Source organism: Ylistrum balloti, unplaced genomic scaffold, assembly GCF_031769215.1.
Source record: "Ylistrum balloti isolate Yb309-2 unplaced genomic scaffold, AGI_CSIRO_Ybal_v1 Utg370706, whole genome shotgun sequence".
NCBI lineage: Eukaryota > Metazoa > Mollusca > Bivalvia > Pectinida > Pectinidae > Ylistrum > Ylistrum balloti.
In genome coordinates, this window is record NW_026782423.1 from 332,651 (window position 1) to 350,856 (window position 18,206).

At 34.3% G+C, this 18,206-nt stretch overlaps 1 protein-coding gene across 1 annotated transcript; it reads left to right on the forward strand.

Moving 5' to 3' along the window:
• Positions 1-5,380: 5,380 nt before the first annotated feature.
• On the forward strand, positions 5,381-18,119 carry LOC132557650 (probable dimethyladenosine transferase). Its single transcript, XM_060222170.1, has 12 exons — positions 5,381-5,508; positions 6,788-6,861; positions 7,524-7,610; positions 7,779-7,840; positions 11,983-12,076; positions 12,638-12,687; positions 12,951-13,074; positions 13,329-13,421; positions 13,824-13,888; positions 14,989-15,052; positions 16,421-16,527; positions 16,791-18,119. The coding sequence occupies exons 1-12, from the start codon at positions 5,451-5,453 to the stop codon at positions 16,831-16,833; spliced, it is 921 nt and encodes a 306-aa protein (XP_060078153.1). The 5' UTR covers positions 5,381-5,450; the 3' UTR covers positions 16,834-18,119.
• The last annotated feature ends 87 nt before the right edge of the window (positions 18,120-18,206 follow it).

Below are 18,206 nucleotides of genomic sequence, written 5' to 3' on the forward strand. Positions count from 1 at the left end.
ATGTTTCGCGATACATGTTAGGGCTCTCCAACATACTTAGTTTAAAGCACAAGATTTAGATGTTTAAATACAAGATATTGTACATAAAACACAACATTTATAATATAGAATACCATATTTAGAAGATAAATCACGAGACATTACATATAAGACACAAGATATTGAACATAAAGCACAAGGTGAAACAATATTGCAATGCTTTACTACATGCCGTAGGCTTTGGCTTTACATCCGCGATTTCGTCGTTCATTTAGAGAGAGAGAGAGGGAGACAGTAAATCTAGAAGGTATTTTATAGCGAGTTTTCTGGTACAAAAGGAGTCAATAAAGAAGATAGATAATTAGGTGTGAGTTTATTATTTACAGTTTTAGAAAACCCGTATTTTTCCTCTTTATCATGTTTCTGATAGCGGTTCCATACCGCTTCTGCAATACAGCGATTCTCTACAGCTGACACGTGATGGTAAACCAGTGAGTTTTTTCGAGTTAATTCGATTTCAGTTTTTCTACGTCACTGAGAGAACATCTATTACAAACTTCACAACAAATCCTTACGAGGGAAGCTTACTGCTAGATGGTGACCTACAAAGTCTACACTCACTTTATTATAAGTGATCCATGGTCATGTTCATTGTTTGAAATAAGCAAAGCGACCGTTTTCAAGGAGTTAAATTTAACAAACCACCTTTCTCCTAGTTTTGAATTTAAGCTAGATCGTTGTTAATTTCAGAGTCAATGTCCAAAAGGAAAGTTCCGGAACGTATTAATGAAGTATCGTCAGCAAACAGTTAAATGAAACCTCCAGGGTTATCAGCTATGTTATTGATATCTATATACATGTAATAAAAATTAAGAGACCTAATGCCGAGCCTTGTGGATACCTGCATTTGCAGATTTAACGGAAGATGATTTCTATTGCTGACACAATTATTCAACCAGACTAGAAATTTCCAATTTATACCTTAATTTGCTTATTTTTCACCCTGTCCCTTGTGTCACATACGATCGAACACTTTGGAAACATCACACAAAAATAGATAAATAATAAAAATAATTGAATAAAAATGTCGACTTTCTAATAAATTTATGTATAATCTAGTCTGCATAATCACCTTGCTCGATTGTCCAGTCGCTCCGAAACTGGATGATATTTCTTTATGAAAAGAATGGAACGACATTGGTATTGAGAAATAAATTCTGAATTTTTAATTACGAATGTTTAGCGATATATCTAGCATTAAATAAATGTGAAACTATCCTTTTAGTTTTATCAAATCTACTTTCACAATACTCATTCGTGAAATAAATGATTTATTTTCGGATGAAATTCTGAGTTCCATATTTCAGATGAAACAAGAAATTTTGCCTTACATATACATACATATTGTACACGCTTCCAACTGAACATGCCGTATCCAAAATTGATTAATCAATAACTTAAGGCATTTCGTAAAACAACCGAGGAATGTCTATTATTCATTTTATAAATATTGATAGATTTTCTGTCTTTCTTCCCTTTTCTTTTTAAAATATTTTTAGGCCATTTCAGATTACATTTAGAAATATCTGTTTTGAAATATATATTTACAGCTAGCAATTGTAACACAGTAGGCATAAACACACGTACCTGTTGGTAATAGCCATGTTTATTACATGTTGAATAATAATGATGTTACATGTACAAAAGCAACATCTCATCAACGAACAGAGTTCATATACTCATACTAGTATTTCACATTGTGTCTCGTATCAGAACTGCCCATCTGATGGGCTTCCTCAAGGCCGTATGTTCTAACCTAAATATCTCCCCGTCTGTCCATAGAGCTAGTCTATAAGGATCTCTTCCCAGTGCTCTCTCTCTCTCTCTCTCTCTCTCTCTCTCTCTCTCTCTCTCTCTCTCTCTCTCTCTCTCTCTCTCTCTCTCTCTCTCTCTCTAACTCTCTCTCTCTCTCTCCACTTAAGACATAATTTGATATAAATTGCATTTTTTGTATTTTATTCCAAACTGGATACATACCGACTTTCTTCCACTGTTCGAGAAGTCTATTTGTATTAGATGTAAACACAGTACCTGTCATGATCAACTATTTCTCGAGGTTATATCAAACTTGTCTATATAGACCAATCTGAGTTATATAACCTTGGCATTCATACTCAGGGGCCCAAGATCATACATTATATCGACAGGATGCAATTTACAACAAATGATAAAAAGTTAAATAAACGAATTAAAGACACAACTTTTTGTAATCAAGCATTTTCATATAGATAAACTTTTGCACAAAAATTAACAAAATTCATTCATAAATACCATAAAATAAAGACACGGTTAACGTGTGCTCACAAGAAACCCTAACAGTGTTCAAAACCTCAGTATACCGTACTGCACATGGCACGACCGCATTTATAGACGCGATTAGGAATGGGCACAAGCGGATCACTCTTTCAGGGAGCTTTGTTCATGTGACAACCCATGCTTGACAGGAAAATCACACTTGGCTTCTTTTTGAAGACGTGTTTCTCCTTCTTCTTTGACTTTATTCCTCCAGAAATGAAGAGTACATTACAAATTTAAGACAAAGAATCAGAAAATTAATACAAATATATAAGGTACATACAATATTAATGACAATTAGGAATAGTACTTAGACGAAAATAGCCATGGAAAAATATATGAAATGGGAAAATAATTTAGAGACAATAATGCAAAAACTATATATATATATAAGAAGTATTCCATTTGAATGCAAATAAGAACATATACAGATTCACTGAAAAGTGAAATCAACAGCTTTAACCGAAAAGCAACAACACTCGTATGCAAACTTTGTGCAATATTCTTCATCTGGGAGTAGTTCCCGTACATCGTCAGGTATGTGTCCTAACATGATACAAATACAGTCCTGTCTTTCTAGATTATCTAGTGTGACGTACAGTTCAACGGGAAAATTCAAAATCTCACCATATTTCAGTTTTGTTGCGAAAATATTGCTATGTAGTTGGTTATTTTAAACATGAATACCTCCTAACAGTTTGATTTTATTCGTTGCATTGAATTTTAAGTAAAACAGCACCATGTATGCAAATGACTCTAAAACCACATAGTCGACGTCATGACACCAATATAAGAAATGCACCAAAGGGAGAATGGTGGGCGTGTCTTTGCTTTAAAAAAGGGGGCCTTTAAACGTTACTATGTCCAAATTTGACAACATATTTAAATGAGTTATTTAAATATGCAAATTGGATTTTCCTGATATTTTCGATTTGCGCTTGATCAAGATCTACTTATTATGTAAATAATCAACACGGACTAGATGAATTCGATTTTAGTTTGCTGGTGTTTGGAGTATCGGGAAAAGCGGACTTACCTATTACCTTTTCACTTCATCGCAACGCAGTAAAATGTTACAATGAACTTGTATTTTTCATTGACCTATATATACCTAACCAGTAATCATTGTTTGATTCCAAGATGAGCTTTTGTAACAATTATACATTATTCATAGAAAATGTGAAACGAATACTGCAGGCGTCATATTACAGTGTAAAACACGTTATCTGTCTTACAACATTTAACGTACACTTACAGAAAAAAATCGCGAATAGATGATTTGTTTCCTCAATAAAACATCAGACTCTCCTTCTCTCAATACATTTAAATCAATTATCAGTAAGACAGAAATAATACATGACAAATGCTTTTAGGTATGAAATTTACTTCATTTCCGTTTGAGAAATCCTGCCAGATCTCTTGATTACGATTTTTTAGAACAAATGGTAATACAGCTGAATGTAAATGCAGCAACCCATGTGAAGACTTTTATTACTATTTTTATGTTTGTCCCCCTATACATTCATAATCGAAATCTATTAATAAAACAGTTACAACCTCTGTTTGAGAATTTGATTAGATTTACTCATATACGGCGATCAGAAAATAAGCAAAGATGATGGTATCTCTTAATTGCAAAAAAGTAAAATAGGGATATGATTAAATGTGACTCCCTCTCTCTCCTTTTATCTTCCTGTGGACCATCCCCTAATATGGACTTCACTTGTTGCTAGATGATACTATTGTTGAAGTATCTCTCCTTGCTAATTTGTTACTTCCTGTGGACCATCCCCTAATATGGACTTCACTTGTTGCTAGATGATACTATTGTTGAAGTATAGCCACCTGTACTCGAGGTGCAAGGTTGAGATTCCCCTTGCTAATTTGTTACTTGAAATAGACCCTAATAATTACTCTACTACTAGGTGGCCACTGTCCGGACGGGAAATTGTGTAAATTTGATTATAAAGGAAGTGGGGATAGTCTCTAATTAATTAACTGGCCGAAGCTGTACACCCACTGATAAGATTCTCGGGCCCCAGACTTCACCAACCTAAGTGTATATATGCAAGTAATTATCAACACCCCTGTGAACTATCCGTATGTGTTATATTGATATACTATTGAACATTAAACGAACTACTGTTTAAGCTAACTAATTTCAACCAATCCCATATGAAAATCTAGCTGTGTTTCACTAAACCCTATTTTGTTACACAATATATGAATTTCAATGAAATATACATAGTCTCACATGGTCATATTTACACGAGCTAACTCTTTTAACTTCAGTGCAAGATATTATCTCCAACCCTTGGTGAAATATCTTTCTGAAGTGTATGATTCGATTCATCGGTTGTAGGTAATACAACACAAATCGAATCGCTATAGGTCATATCTACTTGCGCTCTGCCAGTGGGGTGTAAACCAAGGGAATACAAATCCGCCTTTACATATCCTGATATATATATATCATGTAAAACCAAATTTTAAAACGGCCTTTCTTAATGTTATTCGCTATTTTATTGAAGAAATATAACCAAATTTAGGAGCACCAACTGGCCTTCGAAATAATTGTCGTTCACAGAGTCTTATTAAGGAGTCATTGTAAGTACAATGTGAAGTGTTGTTGTAATGTTTGAGATGCTACATATTTTGAACACACCGGTATGTCATTTGTAGGGGAAAATATAAACATTTAGATGAGTATCTGCGTCTGAGAAAGCATGAGCTTTGTAAAATCTTCAAAGAGAAAGTAAAAGAACTCAAGCTTCGGCACGATACCGATTTTATGAACATAAACGTTTAAAATACGCGGATGTTTACGGTGTCTATAGAAAGAAAATGTAATAATGAGTGTAATTTAATATAATGAACCTTTTTCATGTGTAGTAACGAGCACTTTTCATCAGCAGTGTACAAAAGTGTATATTTTTACGTACACTATCCTATCAACTTATTACTGAAGTACACCACATTACGTTTAGATTATGTGAGTCGGAACAATTTTACCGAGGTATATTGTTTCACCATCACTAAAACGTGGTCGGATTGAAGTGTCAATTTGGTTTTGCAATCAGCAATCTTTACACTATTGTCAACACACGAAAACCATCATGCCAAAGGAACGTGTATCAAAGAAATCAAGGATGCACCAAGAAGTCCAGAAACAAGGTGAATATTTGTTTAAACATGCATAGAAGTCATACTATATCACAATCAGCTGGCATACTACACATTAAGCAGTACACGTAAGATACCACTCTACACCGATTTCATTACGGTCTGTTGGTTGACCTACAGTGTGTATAGTTACGAATTCGATCTGTATGCAATAGAGAACACACATGAGATGTTTGTTTTCTTTTTGTGGCAATTCATTCGATCTCGCATTTAGGTCGAACACCATTTCAAATTTAACTTGATAATTACACATATCACTGGAGTCGGGAGTGCTGTCTGTGAAAGAAAGCTGTTAAACTACAGCTATATTTTACACATACATTGTCCAATATCTATGCACATACATATATACACATCTACTATATACATGTATATATATATCCTCAATACGCTAGTTTTGTTAGCAGGTTTGTCTAATGGCTGTGGAAGGGCATTTTTATCATTTAATATTTTGATCACTTAAGACATGATCTAAACATAGTCTTTTTGGGGAAAAAAAATATGGTCATGTTTGAAACATCCTTGATACTGCAGGAGTTATGCTCACTATCACCTTCTACACCCCAAGAACAATTTACGGCCCTTGATTTCCTTTCCTCTAATAATGTGTCCTGTTATTTCAGGTGATACCATGCTATCCTTGAGTCAGTAACAGCTGCAATCATCAAAATTAGTGTGACTGTGAAATTAAATAACATCTTTTTGCACATTTGAATTGTATAATATAGTTGAAAGAATACTAGAGTCCAACTGAAAATTAAAGCACTTACGTTTTTTTCCAAAAACTTGGTATGTATATTGTGAAGGGTGATGATCTTAAATTCTATTGGTTAAAGTAGATTGTAAATCAAGATACCACTAAATGCCACAGTACATTTTGCATCATTTTTAATTGTTTGCAAACATCTTACTGATCGAAGCTTCCTGATTATAATAAGTCTGCATCATACACTTGCACAATATACATGTTTTCTTTATCACTTTCTATTTAGTTTCTATAATGTTGTTATAATTCATTGCTATTTTAACACAATTATATACTTAAACTGTGATTACTAAAAGTTTCATTACAGAAAGAGTTGGGGAAATTTGTGTCATTTTCTCGGTGTGTATAGATTCATGCGTTAAGTGTTGAATTTAGTACTTATCATTTCAGTATTTCGAATAAGTGAAAGTGATCAATATGATTAACTTCTCTGACACAATGATTATGACTACGATGTGCTAGTAGTTTTGTGAATAATTATATGTTTATTGTTTTACAATGCAGGTATAAACTTTAACAAAGATTTTGGACAGCACATATTGAAAAATCCATTGATTGTGAACAGTATGGTAGAAAAGGTAAGATATACTTATGTTACCACAAGTTAAGGCTGAATAGCTGAATAGCAACAATAACGAACAGAAAGCTCATTAAATAAATGCCCTAGTAAATAAAATAGATATATTGCATAATTAGATCTAAGGCTCAACATGTTTTCAAACTGCTTCATAAATCTGTGAAATGTAAACTCATGTCAGATCCAATATCCCCTATATATAGATATATAAATTACTTTTGATTCAAGCTTTCAGAAAACTGTCAGTTTGTTTATTAAAATACTGGTTTAAAAGCACTAAAAAACAACCACAATTATGAATAGTACTAGGGTGCTGTCCACCAAGTTTCTGTCAACTGTGGCAGGATGTCTTGTCTGAATAAATAAACCTGAACATTTGTTGGCCTTTTAGATAAACTGCCCTTGAAGTAACAAAGCGGAGACATGGTATTTAGTGGAATGTTCAACAGACAAAATATCATGAATAACAGCAGTAGTTTTCAATTTATTGATTGATGTTGATGTGAAATTGGTTTGATCAATTTCAAGTTTGATATGTCTTTTCGATAGTTTGTCGGGTGATCAACAAATGAAATACAACACTTTTTGTTATCTTTTCTGACATGCTATGACAGAAAGCATGATACAACTAGATTTCTGATCTTCATGGATTTGAATTTTCAGTCAGCACTTCGTCCAACAGATGTGGTATTAGAAGTGGGCCCTGGAACAGGCAATATGACCATGAAATTGCTGGAAAAAACAAAGAAGGTATGTTTCTAAAACTGTAGTTAATGATTATGAATATCTGTTTATGCTTTATATGAGATATGAATTCTTATTGATATGAAAATCAATCGCTCAAAATTATACAGTGAAATGTTCAGTACTGAGGTATTGTATGGAATATTAACCTGAAAATCTCGAATCTACATGTAGGTTGTAGCTTGTGAGATAGATCCCAGAATGGCGGCTGAGTTACAGAAAAGAGTCCAGAGCACGTGAGTATTTCTGCCCTCCACTGGATTATTTACAGATAATTTTACTATTACATGTCTTGCACTGGTGCTGTTAATGGAGTATGATTGCACTCGATCTTGGCAGTCTACACTATATACATCAAACTATGCTTGGTTGTTTTAATTTCAAACTTACGTGAGATCATTGATTGTATAACATAGTTGTCAGTGAGATCAGTGATTGTATAACATAGTTGTCAGTGAGATCAGTGATTGTATAACATAGTTGTCAGTGAGATCAGTGATTGTATAACATATTTGTCAGTGAGATCAGTGATTGTATAACATAGTTGTCAGTGAGATCAGTGATTGTATAACATATTGGTCAGTGAGATCAGTGATTGTATAACATATTGGTCAGTGAGATCAGTGATTGTATAACATAGTTGTCAGTGAGATCAGTGATTGTATAACATAGTTGTCAGTGAGATCAGTGATTGTATAACATAGTTGTCAGTGAGATCAGTGATTGTATAACATAGTTGTCAGTGAGATCAGTGATTGTATAACATAGTTGTCAGTGAGATCAGTGATTGTATAACATAGATTGTCAGTGAGTTGTCAGTGAGATCAGTGATTGTATAACATAGTTGTCAGTGAGATCAGTGATTGTATAACATAGTTGTCAGTGAGATCAGTGATTGTATAACATATTTGTCAGTGAGATCAGTGATTGTATAACATAGTTGTCAGTGAGATCAGTGATTGTATAACATAGTTGTCAGTGATATCAGGGATTGTATAACATAGTTGTCAGTGATATCAGGGATTGTATAACATAGTTGTCAGTGATATCAGTGATTGTATAACATAGTTGTCAGTGAGATCTGTCAGTGAGATCAGTGATTGTATAACAACAGTGAGAGATGTCAGTGAGATCAGTGATTGTATAACATAGTTGTCAGTGAGATCAGTGATTGTATAACATAGTTGTCAGTGAGATCAGTGATTGTATAACATAGTTGTCAGTGAGATCAGTGATTGTATAACATAGTTGTCAGTAAAATCAGTGATTGTATAACATAGTTGTCAGTGAGATCAGTGATTGTATAACATAGTTGTCAGTGAGATCAGTGATTGTATAACATAGTTGTCAGTGAGATCAGTGATTGTATAACATAGTTGTCAGTGAGATCAGTGATTGTATAACATAGTTGTCAGTGAGATCAGTGATTGTATAACATAGTTGTCAGTGAGATCAGTGATTGTATAACATAGTTGTCAGTGAGATCAGTGATTGTATAACATAGTTGTCAGTGAGATCAGTGATTGTATAACATAGTTGTCAGTGAGATCAGTGATTGTATAACATAGTTGTCAGTGAGATCAGTGATTGTATAACATAGTTGTCAGTGAGATCAGTGATTGTATAACATAGTTGTCAGTGAGATCAGTGATTGTATAACATAGTTGTCAGTGAGATCAGTGATTGTATAACATAGTTGTCAGTGAGATCAGTGATTGTATAACATAGTATAACATAGTTGTCAGTGAGATCAGTGATTGTATAACATAGATTGTCAGTGAGATCAGTGATTGTATAACATAGTTGTCAGTGAGAACAGTGATTGTGTAACATCGTTGTCATCGTGATCAGTTTTTGTTTATCATTGTTGTCAGTGAGATCAGTGATTGTATAACATAGTTGTCAGTGAGATCAGTGATTGTATAACATAGTTGTCAGTGAGATGTATAACATAGTTGTCAGTGAGATCAGTGATTGTATAACATAGTTGTCAGTGAGATCAGTGATTGTATAACATAGTTGTCAGTGAGATCAGTGATTGTATAACATAGTTGTCAGTGAGATCAGTGATTGTATAACATAGTTGTCAGTGAGATCAGTGATTGTATAACATAGTTGTCAGTGAGATCAGTGATTGTATAACATAGTTGTCAGTGAGATCAGTGATTGTATAACATAGTTGTCAGTGAGATCAGTGATTGTATAACATAGTTGTCAGTGAGATCAGTGATTGTATAACATAGTTGTCAGTGAGTGATTGTATAACATCAGTGATTGTATAACATAGTTGTCAGTGAGATCAGTGATTGTATAACATAGTTGTCAGTGAGATCAGTGATTGTATAACATAGTTGTCAGTGAGATCAGTGATTGTATAACATAGTTGTCAGTGAGATCAGTGATTGTATAACATAGTTGTCAGTGAGATCAGTGATTGTATAACATAGTTGTCAGTGAGATCAGTGATTGTATAACATATTGGTCAGTGAGATCAGTGATTGTATAACATAGTTGTCAGTGAGATCAGTGATTGATTGTATAACATAGTTGTCAGTGAGATCAGTGATTGTATAACATAGTTGTCAGTGAGATCAGTGATTGTATAACATAGTTGTCAGTGAGATCAGTGATTGTATAACATAGTTGTCAGTGAGATCAGTGATTGTATAACATAGTTGTCAGTGAGATCAGTGATTGTATAACATAGTTGTCAGTGAGATCAGTGATTGTATAACATAGTTGTCAGTGAGATCAGTGATTGTATAACATAGTTGTCAGTGAGATCAGTGATTGTATAACATAGTTGTCAGTGAGATCAGTGATTGTATAACATAGTTGTCAGTGATTGTATAACATAGTTGTCATCAGTGATTGTATAACATAGTTGTCAGTGAGATCAGTGATTGTATAACATAGTTGTCAGTGAGATCAGTGATTGTTGTCAGTGAGATCAGTGATTGTATAACATATTGTCAGTGAGATCAGTGATTGTATAATCATTGTATAACATAGTTGTCAGTGAGATCAGTGATTGTATAACATAGTTGTCAGTGAGATCAGTGATTGTATAACATAGTTGTCAGTGAGATCAGTGATTGTATAACATAGTTGTCAGTGAGATCAGTGATTGTATAACATAGCTGTCAGTGAGATCAGTGATTGTATAACATAGCTGTCAGTGAGATCAGTGATTGTATAACATAGTTGTCAGTGAGATCAGTGATTGTATAACATAGTTGTCAGTGAGATCAGTGATTGTATAACATAGTTGTCAGTAATATTATGGATTCTTATGTATATGAGTTGCAATTAAACCTTAATGATTTTCCTCTTTTTAACAATTTTTTTACAAATATTTACAATTAACATTTCACTTTGAGGCTGCCATGCTAGATCAAAGGAAATTAGGTATTTTGTTTGAAAGGAGTGTCACACTGAAACACCTTGCTTCACTTTTAAATCCAGTCATCAGGTTTTACATGTTTGTATCTCAAATATTAAAGTGGGTCCCATTCTGTAAACTTCCCTGTCTGTCACTTGGACATGCAGTGATTAATATCTTTGTCCTTCATGTATATTGTGTATTGATATCACTATATTTCGATGAATTTTAAATCCACAATTGTCACTTCAGGAACTCGACACTTATTTTGCTATACATGTATACAAACAGGAAATTTTTTATACTAGATATGAAATGTTGACTCATATCAAACAGTTACAGAGTTATTTCAACATTTGTCCTTTATCAGAGCTGTAGACTTGACCCGCTGTAATAAAAAACTGATCATGAAATGGAAAGTGAAGAGAAACTAGAGGTTATGAGTATCAGGGTCAGTGTTTATTCCATTGTAAATCACTTCAATGATTCCTCTCAGCAGATCACAAATTTGTTCTCTAATTCCCATATGGTCCTCTTTGTACAAAATCACTTTGGTACAAGTGGCAAAGTCAGGTCAAGGTCAAGGTCACAATTGTTAATGTCTGTCACCTAGCCAAAGGTCAAGGTCCCTGGGTTAAAGACCCAGTTTCAAGATCAGATAAAAAATCTCCTTTGGATCATTATTTTGCAAGTTGGTCTGATAAAAGGTCAAGAGAACTGGTCAAAGGTCAAGGTCAAATCTGAAAACAAAATGTTTGACAGAAAATTAAGGCGATTAGGATAATACATGTTTAAGATCAACTGCTTGGAGAAGGAGTGTTAGGGAGATATTACATGCTGATATAATGCTCTATGACCTCGAAGCACTTGTTAAACTTTCTGGTCTAAGGTAAAATTGACCATAAGTATTATTATCACACTTCTAAATTCATTCTTCTGTTATAGTGTAACCTTGTGATGAGCATGCCATTTTTTACCCATCTGTATTTTTTGCAGGCCTGTACAGAATAAACTCCATCTGATAGTAGGAGATGTGTTAAAGACTGAGCTGCCTTTCTTTGATATCTGTGTTGCAAACTTGCCCTACCAGGTAAATTATTCTTGTGATCCGCAGTCGTAGAGGTAATGGGTAAAGATTTTACTTAATTCTACAGTGGTAAAACTTACCCTACCAGGTAAATATTTATAGTATCTCTACAGTGATACAATTTACCCTACCATGTAAATTGTTCTGTTGGATCTCCACAGTGGTAAAACTTACCCTTCATGGTAAATATCTGTAGGACCATCTTCACCCTTGGTAAATATGGATCTACATGTAGGTAAAACTTACCCTTCATGGTAAATATCTGTAGGATCTCATCTGTGGTAAAACTTACCCTTCCAGGTAAGTCATTAAGTTGGATCTACATAGTGGTAAAACTTACCCTTCATGGTAAATATCTGTAGGATCTCATCTATGGTAAAACTTACCCTTCCAGGTAAGTCATTAAGTTTGATCAACACAGTGGTAAAACTTCTCCTACCGGGTAAATTATTATGTTTGATCTCTACAGTGGTAAAATGTACACTACCTTTGAATAGCATTTACTAGTGTTTGAAATATCTCATGTACTTCTGATATGCACTAAATCTGTGTTGTCTTTTTCAGATTTCATCTCCATTTGTGTTCAAACTTTTGTTACATCGTCCTTTTTTCAGGTAAAAATATGTCACATTGAAATTGACTGAGATTGTTGTTAAAAATTTTGATCTTTTGAAAATTACAAATTAAAATTTTATTTATAAAGAAATGGTATGTGTCTAAAAAAATTAAATTTTCAAGTAGCTTAAATATGAAAACAATGACTTACCAATCTCATTTTCTCCATGAAGAGATGTATAGAGACAGGACTTGCACTAATAAGTTGTATAATATTGTCCTCCGATGTCAATGTACATTTTAGGTGTTTCGTTATTAACAGGTGTGCTGTGGTGATGTTCCAAAGGGAGTTTGCCCAGAGACTCGTTGCAAAACCTGGAGACAAGCTGTACTGTCGTCTGTCTGTTAACACCCAGCTCCTGGCCAGAGTTGACCACCTTATGAAGGTTTGTTCCCAATGTCCAGTTGTTCTGTATTACCATTGGCAACAGAACTAGAAACAAGTGTGATCATACCACTGTAATGTGTTAAAAGTTGTACTCGGTAATTCATTAGTGTATTGGTACCCCAACTTTGATGTATGTACTTTGAATTCTTAAAAGTATTATAAGACATTTTGAATTAACATTGTACTACTGTGCATATCTGCCTATGGTATAAGTGTTTTTTGTGTCATATCATATTTGCCTTTAATTCACAGGTGGGCAAGAATAACTTCAGACCACCACCTAAAGTAGAGTCTAGTGTTGTCAGGATTGAACCTAGGAATCCACCTCCCCCTATCAATTTTCAGGTAAAATTGTATAATGTGTAAAGGGAGATAATCATGTCAACTACACAAGTCATCTATGTTATAACTGTAAAACAACTGAAGCTTTGAAATATACCAGTTACATTAAAGTATTTTAGATTTAATTGATGGAAGACTCTATGAAATTAATGCCTGTAAATATATTGACTTTTTCTTAGGTAGGAAAAAGTTTTATTGTGATGAACAAGTTTTGATGGATATATTTCTTTATTTTATCAGCAAAACACACAGGTTAACTCTTCATTAGTCTACATTGAGTTGCAGCAGTGTACACTGGAATTAACCTTTTTCCGTTTTTATCTACCTTCTCTGACATTACAATTTATATGTAGTAACTTACTTAAATAGTTGTTGAATGAATGAAATTTTTTTTTCATCTTTGAGGAATGGGATGGCTTAGTGAGAATATGCTTCTCACGGAAAAACAAAACTCTTGGAGCTGCCTTCAAGTGAGTTTTTTATAAATAGAATTATTCTCAACTCACGATGACTTAATCTGACACGAATGAACATTCATGTACATTGTATACTGAATTTATCGATTTTTTGGAATATTTTGATTACACTCATTTTGTGTCATTTTGAATCATTCTACTCATTGAAGTCATTATGATGTGAACACTTATTGATCTTCAGATTTGCCTGTTGTCCCATAGACAGCTCTGGTTAGCATATTGCCCTAGATCAATCTGTTTTCCCAAGACACCTCTGGTTAACCAAATATCAAGACACCAATTATTGTTTCATAGACACTTCTAGTAAGCTTATCCACCTAGAAACATCTGTTGTCTCCAAGACACCACTATTGTTTCGTAGACACTTCTAGTAAGCTGGTTCACCTAGAAACATATGTTGTCTCCAAGACATGTCTATTGTTTCATAGACACTTCTAGTAAGCTTATCCACCTAGAAACATCTGTTGTCTCCAAGACACTTCTAGTAAGCTTATCCACCTACAAGACATCTCTGGCACATCTGTAGTCTCCTATGAACCTCTGATATGCTTGTCCCCTTTGTAACTTGTTGTTACATAGACACTCTTCTGTTTAGCTCCCTGACTTCTCAGCTTTTTTGTCCCGAAACAACTCTGAAAACCGTATTTTGTCATATCTCTGGTTAGCATGTTGTTCCCTCTGACAATAATGTTTGACATGTTGTCTCTCAGACATCTATGCTATTCCTGTTGTCATTTAGGCTCTACATTTTACCAGATGTTAAAAACATGTGAGACATTAATAATTTTATGCGTATAAATATATGTGCAGAGGTTAGAAAACTTTAGAATGTGTTATTGTAAACATCGCATAAAATGCTGATCATATCATAGCGTGTTAAGAATTAAAAGGCCACAAAGATACTAAATGAAATATTGTGTACGAAAAGCACCTTATACAGATGGCAATCTATTCAATCAATTCAGCAAATTGACTAAACAGAAAGATTATCATCAGTTTTACCACTGCTCATGATATTAATTATTAGAGTTTAATGTATCTTAATATGAATATGTGACAAATGATTCTATCTCAATTTCACATTGTCTTATCAGGTACAATACAGTGCTGGAACTTCTAGAGAAGAACTACAGAACTCACTGTTCTCTAAATTCTATTGTAAGTCAATCTCACTAACTACACATCCTTACAGGACTCGAGCTTTTGTGAAGATGCTAAACCCCATAAAACATATCACATACACATACTACCAATCCTCATGGGACACCAGCTTACTATACACACACTACCCTTCCTCATGGGACACAAGCTTACTATACACACACTATGCATCCTCATGGGACACAAACTTACTATACACACACTACCCATCCTCATGGGACACAAGCTTACTGTACACATACTACCCATCCTCATGGGACACCATCATACTATACACACACTATCCGTCATCATGGGACACCAGCTTACTATACACACACTACCCATCATCTTGGGACCCAAGCTTACTATACAAACACCCATCCTCATGGGACACAAGCTTACTATACAAACACTACTTGTCCTCATGGGACACTAGTTTATCATAAACACACTACCCATCCTCATGGGACACAAGCTTACTATACACACTACCAATCATCATTGGACACAAGCTTACTATACACACACTACCCATCCTCATGGGACACCAGCCTACTATACACCCACTATCCATCCTCATGGGACACCAGCTTACTATACACACACTACCCATCATCATGGGACACCAGCTTACTATACACACACTACCCATCATCATGGGACACCAGCCTACTATACACCCACTACCCATCCTCATGGGACACAAGCTTACTATAAACACACTACCAATCCTCATGGGACACCAGCCTACTATAAACCCACTACCCATCATCATGGGACACAAGCTTACTTTACACACACTACCCATCCTCATGGGACACAAGCTTATCATACACACACTACCAATCCTCATGGGACACAAGCTTACTATACACACACTACCCATCATCATGGGACACCAACTTACTATACACACACTACCCATCCTCATGGGACACAAGCTTACTATACACCCACTACCCATCATCATGGGACACAAGCTTACCATTCACTCACTACCTGTCCTCATGGGACACATGGTTATGAACACACTTCTCATCCTCATGAGACACCAGCTTACCATTAACACACTTCCCATTCTCATGGGACACAAGCTTACTATTAACACACTTCCCATTCTCATAGCACGTCAGCTCATCATACACACACTACTTGTCCTTTAGGGACATAAGCTTATCAAACTACCCATCCTCATGGAATGTCAAACCTTCATAAAAAACATCACACACATTTTTACTATAATGCCAAATATGGTACAATAATCACTTTGGATATATGTCTTTTGTGAAATCCTAACTTGAAGCCAAGTAATTCTATTCAACAAATTAAAATTGACACATTATCTGTATGTTCGGAAATAACGGTCTTAATTTTATATCGTAGCCTGTACCTGCAGACTTCGACATTAAATCCAAAGTAAATGAACTCCTAACAGAAAAAGAGTTTGAAAAGAAACGTGCACGGACTATGGACATTGACGATTTCCTTGGGTAAGTTGTGAAATTAATGACAGAAACCTATGGTGATGATGCTGTGTTATGTTTACTATAATTAATATATTTTAAACCATGATTTTGTATGTAAATATCCTCCAAACATTTGAACCCTAAATGTTTGTACATGATATCTTTATTAATGATATGATATAGTACTTGTGATAAGTAAATCCACTCATATCACATGCATTTTTGTAATATTTGATTTATTTTAATATCCCATCAGAAACCTTATCCTGTTATGTATTCTTTTTCAGGTTGTTAAACTGCTTCAATTCAGCTGGATTCCACTTTTCCTAACAAACCACTCAATGAGTCAGGAATCCTGATTAACATGCCATAATTACTGGATCTGTCCTATGATCTGGTTAGAGCTGTCCACATTGTGTTTGATAGTTCTATCAGAAACGACTGCTGGTTTTGTGACCACTTACAAATGTTTCTGTTGATGCAACAGCTGTGTCAGACAGTGGAAATAGCTCATTGAACAAGTGATATTGCTTCTTGACACATTTGTTATGAATTTTCTAGTTTAGGTGAAAAATATTTTGCTTCCACCAAATAATATTGATTGTGACAGAAAAGTGTCCATATTCTAAAAATCATTAAAGGAAAAAAAATCAGGAAACGCTAGTTATGCATTCTGTGAAAATAACATCATCTATCCACGAAAAACACAATGGTTTGCATTTTTTTCAGTATGATGCATATGCAATTTAGTTTGCCTATTCATATAATAAGAGGTATTGTCAGTTTAATACATTGTAGGACACAATGTCTACTACACTTACCCCTAGAAAGAAGATACTACTCTGGGATACAGGGACTTTGCACAAATGCAAAACATCATAATTTGTGTATCTTGACGCTTACAGTACTGTAGGTAAATTTGGAGGGTAAGAATTGTATCTCTCTTAGATTTTATGTTATAATACCTTGTCCCCTTCTTTACTTTTGAATAATATGCAGATTGTCCTCAAGTCCCAGAATATCAGACATGTACATGCTGGTAGATTTTGGGGTACAGAAAAATCTAGTGTTAATTGTATATGTACAGTACAAAAGGACATCTCTATTGATGTGTGCAGGCCAAAATCAATCAAAGAAAATCCTTTTATGCATTATATATTAAATACAGGATAACATTTCTGAATTTAAAGCACACATTCTGTTTTGTATTTTATATTCAGTCTACTGTGCAACTTCAGTAATACATCACTTTGGAAATGCATACAGGAAATTGGTGTTAAAGTGAAATTTAAAACTGGTTATTGTGAGGAAATATTGATGGGATGTAAATTTAAAACTGAATATTGTGAGGAAATATTGATAGGATATATATTATTAGAGGCATTCACAAAATTGATGTAAGTCAGATACATACATGTATGTTGTATATGCGTTTAGGTAACGGCTCTGTGATAGGTAAAACAATTTATTGTTACTATATGTACATGTATTTGAAATGTATGAGTTGATGAGAATGAGTGTGAATGTTTGGGGATGACCGTGATGAAATTTGTTTCATTAATGATTGGTATATAATTGTATATACTATGAATGAATAAATTTTAATTTGTTTTAAAGCTGTTTTGTTCATTTCATCCAATACATTTGATATAACTAGATAGTTTTCATTCCAGCATGCTACTGGCTTTGTAAAGGATATGACT